Raw genomic sequence first — 6000 nt, 5'->3', positions numbered from 1 at the left:
GATATATATATATATATATATATAATATATATATATACACATATATATATATATATATATATATATATATACACACATGAATATATATATATATATATATATATATATATATATATATATATATAAACATACACACACATATATATATATACATATATATATATATATATATATATATATATATATATATATATATATATATATAAATACACACACATTTGTGTATGTTTATATAAAGATGCGAATATATACAAACTTTTCACTTAAATTCCAAGCTTACGTGATACGTAATTTTTTTTTTTTTTTTTTTTTTTTTTTTTTTTTTTTTTTTTTTGCAAATTCAAAATAAACCACCGTGTGGATGTGGAATTACAAAATCCTAACGCTAACCAGGATAAACTTTCGATGAATGATCTTTTTTAGGGGATGGAGAGACGAAAAAATAAATATACAGTGATTGAAATTGCCTTTTCTTTACTTCCCCATTCCATGTAAATGAACATCTGTCGGTTGAGAAGGGGACTAAATCTGCCTCTTCATTTTTTTTTTTTTTTACTATTCCAGTCAGGAATAAACGTAACGAGAAGTTTGCCTTCCCTTTTTTTTTTCTTTTTTTTTTTTCTTTTTTTGGGGGGGGATATTTCCGGCCACATGCCACACTCATGTTCATTGATATAACAAGTTGGGGAAGGAGGAGATTTTGAGAGAAGGGGAAGCTTGGGGAAGGAGGGCTTCGTGAGGAATGAGGGGTGAAAAAAGAAAGGGGAAGGGGTTGGCCGGCTTCGTGAGAGGTGAAAAAAGGAAGAATGTTGATGATGATGACTAAAGGTATTTTAGAAGGAAAATGGAAGAGAGAGAGAGAGATAGAGAGAGAGAGAGAGAGAGAGAGAGAGAGAGAGAGAGAGAGAGAGAGAGAGAGAGAGAGAGAGGGAGTTTTAGAAAAAGAAAAGGAGGGTACCAAATATTATAGAGAAGGGAGACGGATGGAAAAAAGGAAAGAATGAGGGGGGAAAGGTAATAATGATAACTAAAGGTAATTTAGAAGAAAGGTGTAAGAAAATGGGGAATAGGGAGGGACAAATGTGGTGGAGTTTAGTAAAAGAGATAGGTGGAGGGGGAGTGAATGTCGAAAATGAGGGAGGAAAGAGACGGAAGGAAACGGGGGGGAGAGAGAAATAGGAAGGGGAGAAGTGCAAGTAGTAAGGAGAAGGTCGGTCTTATCAAACATTCTGATCCTTCTCTGCGATCCGCACATTACAGGATTTGCTCAAGCCACCTTACAATCACAGCCCCGAGTCGCTGGATAAATATTGACAGATTTGATTCCCACTCTTCAGAGTTTAACTTCGTCCCCACGAGTTGCTTTACATAGGCAGCTGTGTATGTGCGGAAGTGTTGTACTTAGGCGTGCTGTACTTAGGCATCTGTGTATTTCCGAAAGTGCTGTACATTAGCGTCTGTGTACATGTGGAAACACTGTACGGATGTATCTGTATATGTGTAAGTTCTGTACATAAACGTCTGTGTATATAGGTGTCTGTGTAAAAGTACAGTACATAGACATCCATGTAAGTGTGGATGTATTCTACATAAGCCCCTGTGTGAGTGCAGAAGTGTTGTAGATAGGCATCTGTGCATTTGCAAAAGTGTTATACATAGGTATTTGTTTATGTACAAAGTATTGTTCATAAGCCTCTGTGCATTCGCATAATTGTTGTACAGAGGTGTCTGTTTGAGTGTATAAGTGTTGTGCATAGCTGTGTCTTTGTGTGTATAAGTGTTGTGCATAGTTGTCTGTTTGTGCAAAATTTCTGTACATAGGTATTTGTATGTGTGTGGAACAGTGTTGCACATACAGTAGACATCTGCGTATGTAAAAAAAAAAAAAGTGCTGCTCATTGTGTCCGTGTGAAAATGCTGGTCAAAATGCATTTCTGTGTGTAAAACTGTTATGTATAGACGTCTGTGTAAGTACAAGATTGCTGTACATAGGTGTCTGTGCAGAAATGCTGCACACAACACATCTGCGTATGTGCAAAAGGGTTATCCACAGGCATCTGTGTGTATGCGTGATAATGCTGTGTATAGGCGTATGTTTGTGAGAAATTGCTGTACATAAGCATTTGTGTATGTGAGCCAATGCTGTGTATAGGCATCTGTGTATGTGCTGAAGTACTTTCTAGAGGCATCTGTGTATATGGAGAATTGCTATGCATAGGTGTTTGTGTACGTGGTGTACTTCGACATCCATGTATGAGTCAGTATTGTAATTAGGAATCCGTACATGTGCGTATAGGTGAAGTTTGTTCGTGTGTTTGTTTGCAGCTATGCATGCTGAAATTCAAGTGCATTAGTAAGAGTGTGCTATCCATTTGTCTGTTTGTGCTTGCTTGTGAATATATTACGCTTAGGCTCTGTGTCTGTATTTTTACATGTGCATCTGCTTGCTTCAAAGCTTAGCGTGTTTATGCAATTTTTTTTTTCTCTTTTACAACTTTCCATGAGGGTTTTCGAGTTCTTTGAAATTTTATGTGTGTTCGTGTCTGTCTGCTTCTGTGAGCTTTTTACTCATATACATATTGATACTTGAACAGTTTTCTGTAGCCCATATGAGTTCGTGTTTGTGCTCTAGGCTCAATATGCAACGTAATAGCTTATTTTCTTGAGATTAATTTTCATGATTGTTGTGTATATAAAGTAAAGAAAAAGTATGACAAGCCATAGTGAATATTGTAGTATATTATCATTAATCTTCACATAATCCACAGCGAAAATGAAGAGATTACATGTTGGCGTAATCTAGAGTAAATGGTACTTCTACAATTGATGTGTCCCCTTGTGGTGGCCTATGTGGGAACGTCCTTGACTGGTGATCGCCAGACTGGGGTTCGAGTCTTTCGCAAACTCGTTAGTTCCTTTGGTCGCTGCAACCTTACCATCCTTGTGAGCTAAAGAAGGGGGTTGGGGGGGGGAATCTATAGGTCTATCTGCTGAGTCATCAGCAGGCATTGTCTGGCCCTCCTTGGTCCTAGTTTGGGTAGAGTGGTGGCTTGGGCGCTGATTATATGAATATATGGTCGGTCTCTAGGGCATTGTCCTGTTTGATAGGACAATGTCACTGTCCCTTGCCTCTGTCATTCATGAGCGGCCTTTAAACCTTTAATTGATATGTGAAAACACGAAAAATCGTCTGCCTTAAGTTTCTTTATCTTTCTTACCTCACATGGTAACTATGTTAGAGGTAAGCCTTCCCGAAAAGCAAATCCTTTGATGCCTACCTTTTGTGCATTGGTGGGAAGAGGTAAACACACTGAGTTTACCCAGGACCTGAGTTTACCTTAACGTGTTCGCTTAAGAGGAAGATTGCGTAAGGAATATCACTTTACAAATCCTGCGTAGGGAAATATATATCGATTTGATGTTTAGAATTATAAATTTTAATTTTTCTTTATTTTGCCGAAAGGTTCGTAGTCACTTTATATATATATATATATATATATATATATATATATATATATATATATATATATATATATATATATAGTATATACTGTATATAAGCTATAAACCCTTGGACTTAAAGCCCTGCTTTTCGATAATATATATATATATATATATATATATATATATATATATATATATATATATATATATATATATATATATATATATATATATATATATACTATAATGGACATAACACTGCTGCCATAAAAGAATTGAATATTTTTATTACCTGTATCTTTGATTATTTTGTTTTTATGGCTTCAATATTGGTTTTTAGTCCTGATTATGTTTTCATGTGCAGCTCATTCGGAAGTTGGGGGAAACGGACTTGATATCCATAGAAAATATAATATGAATATAAGAGAATGATTCCTTAGTTGTCTGTGTAGAAATGCAGATTATTGAGGGTGTCGAAACATAAAGCTTTTGGGTGACTAAACAAGTTCCCATTATCAAGATAAGAAGTTTCGTAGATTGTTCTGTATTTTAAATGTGTACTGTATGATTTCATTTAACAATTCGCATTATATTACAACACTGGTATGACTATTTTATAATTCCAAGCTGGAGCGGTTTTTGCGTCATCCTTCAATATTTTCTACTTCACATGATGAGATTATAACTCTTATTATTATCTTATAAAGTTGTAGTCAGGTTTTGTTCTGCTATTTTGTATTTAGTTTAAAATACAGGGATACAAAATGCCTAAATAGCTTTTATCAGAAATTCTACCCGGGAACAGGATTCTGTTTATTTATGAAAGACGAAACAAGGTTCAGAGGGTAGACTTTTGACTCTTAGAAATTTGTAAATAGAATATTTCTTAATGTTTTTGGACCTGCCACAGCCACTTCCCAAACACATTCGTTTCCCTAACTTGAATTGAATGAAAATCTGTGATTCAGCATAAAAAGTCGAGTACTGTGACGGTTTCATTAATTCAGCACTATGAAGCAAGTAGATATGATTATATTAGAAGATGGAATTCCAACAGTTAAAATATAGTGTACTAAAATTTTAGGTTAGATATATCCCGTTTTAGTATTTTTCGAGCATTTTCAGTGAACGAATGTGTACCCAAGTATTTTTATTATAGCAATGGATTTGAATTGGAGGCAGAGCATTTTTCTTTATTCTTGCCAATTCTTTACCCACCAGAAGCCCTTACCGAGCTACGACACTAATAAAAAGTGAGATAAAAATAGTAGAGCTTAACGCCAAAATAAGTGACAATAAACCGGCCCCCTAAAAGATTGAATGTTACAGGCAGGGTTGCCAGGTTTTCTAAGTGAGAAAAGGCCAACTTCTGATCAACTGCAGCTTTAAAAAGCCAACCCATCAGTAGAAAAAAAGCCAAAAGTATAGCATTTAAGGCCAACCTTTTTTTTATATTGCTAAAGGCTAACCAATTTCAAAAAAGGCCAAATTTGATGTTTTCAGCCTGAAAAAGGCCAGCCTGGCAACTCTGGTTACAGGCTTCCGGAAAATTCGAAACAAGAAAATTGCATAATGTTTTTGTTTCTTTGCCATAAAATGCAATTACTACAAGTCATTTCTTCTTCCCTTTCAGATAACAACTTTCGATGTGACACTCGGTTGAGTTGGATGTTTGTGCTGCACAATACCACCAGTAGTTCTTCAGTGAGGCGCAATCTCGAATCCTTGTTTTGTTACCTTGAGGTTGGAACTCTTCCTCCACGGCTGGATGGGCAGACTGTGACACCTGTCTACGACACCACTACTCTTGGTATTGGTAAGGCTACTACTAATGGAAAGTTTTTTTTTTTTCTTGCTGTGTGTATTCTAGAAGACTGCAAGGATGACCTAACAAACCATGCACAAAATCATGTCATGTTGGCTAAGTGACAACACTATATATTTGACATGAGGATAATTTTAAGTCTCCTTTAGTTTGGTGAGATTTATCTTAAGGTATCATTATAGAACAACACCAGAAAAAAATTACAAATAAAAAATTGCTTTACATATATAGAAAACATTTTCTTCGAAAATAAAATTTTTTCCTTCACAAATAAATACACTAGTTAAAAGATAAACCCTAATATATCCTACGATAATTGGGGCCACCCAGTAGGAACCAGGGGTTTTGGACTGGGAAAATTTTTTGACGATTCTATAAATAATGGTAAAACTAACCTTTTTCTTCTCCATACATTATTCTCTGGGACGCACAATAAATCCAGGACAAATTGCAGAAAATAATGGGATCACAAACTAATGTTTATGTATGCTAGCATCACAAACTCCTGTTAGGTTGACTATTTTGACGATGTCAGTTCCTGGTCGTTTAGTGAGGAAACAAAGCTAGTTTATTTTTATTTTATAATTGTCCCTTGCTCAACATATCTCTTGCCATTTTTTGCTTTCCCCTCCATTTAAAGAACGTCTTAAGTACTGTACAAGAAGAGGAGAGCTGCTAGACTGCATAATTTTGGAGTAAATGGAGAGTGTGCTCTTGTGAACAAATACCTT

General features: G+C 35.4%; 1 protein-coding gene across 1 annotated transcript in view; it reads left to right on the top strand.

Moving 5' to 3' along the window:
- LOC137631241 (connectin-like) overlaps positions 1-6000 on the top strand; it is a 204705-nt gene that overhangs the window by 156589 nt on the left and 42116 nt on the right. Inside the window, exon 4 of the mRNA XM_068363024.1 lies at positions 5078-5260. Within this exon, the coding sequence (XP_068219125.1) occupies positions 5078-5260 (183 nt within the window). The remainder of the gene's footprint in view (positions 1-5077; positions 5261-6000) is intronic.

The sequence above is a fragment of the Palaemon carinicauda genome, chromosome 39 (genome assembly GCF_036898095.1).
Source record: "Palaemon carinicauda isolate YSFRI2023 chromosome 39, ASM3689809v2, whole genome shotgun sequence".
Classification (NCBI taxonomy): domain Eukaryota; kingdom Metazoa; phylum Arthropoda; class Malacostraca; order Decapoda; family Palaemonidae; genus Palaemon; species Palaemon carinicauda.
Note: the sequence above shows the minus strand (reverse complement) of the source record. Positions and strands in the feature narration are given on the sequence as shown.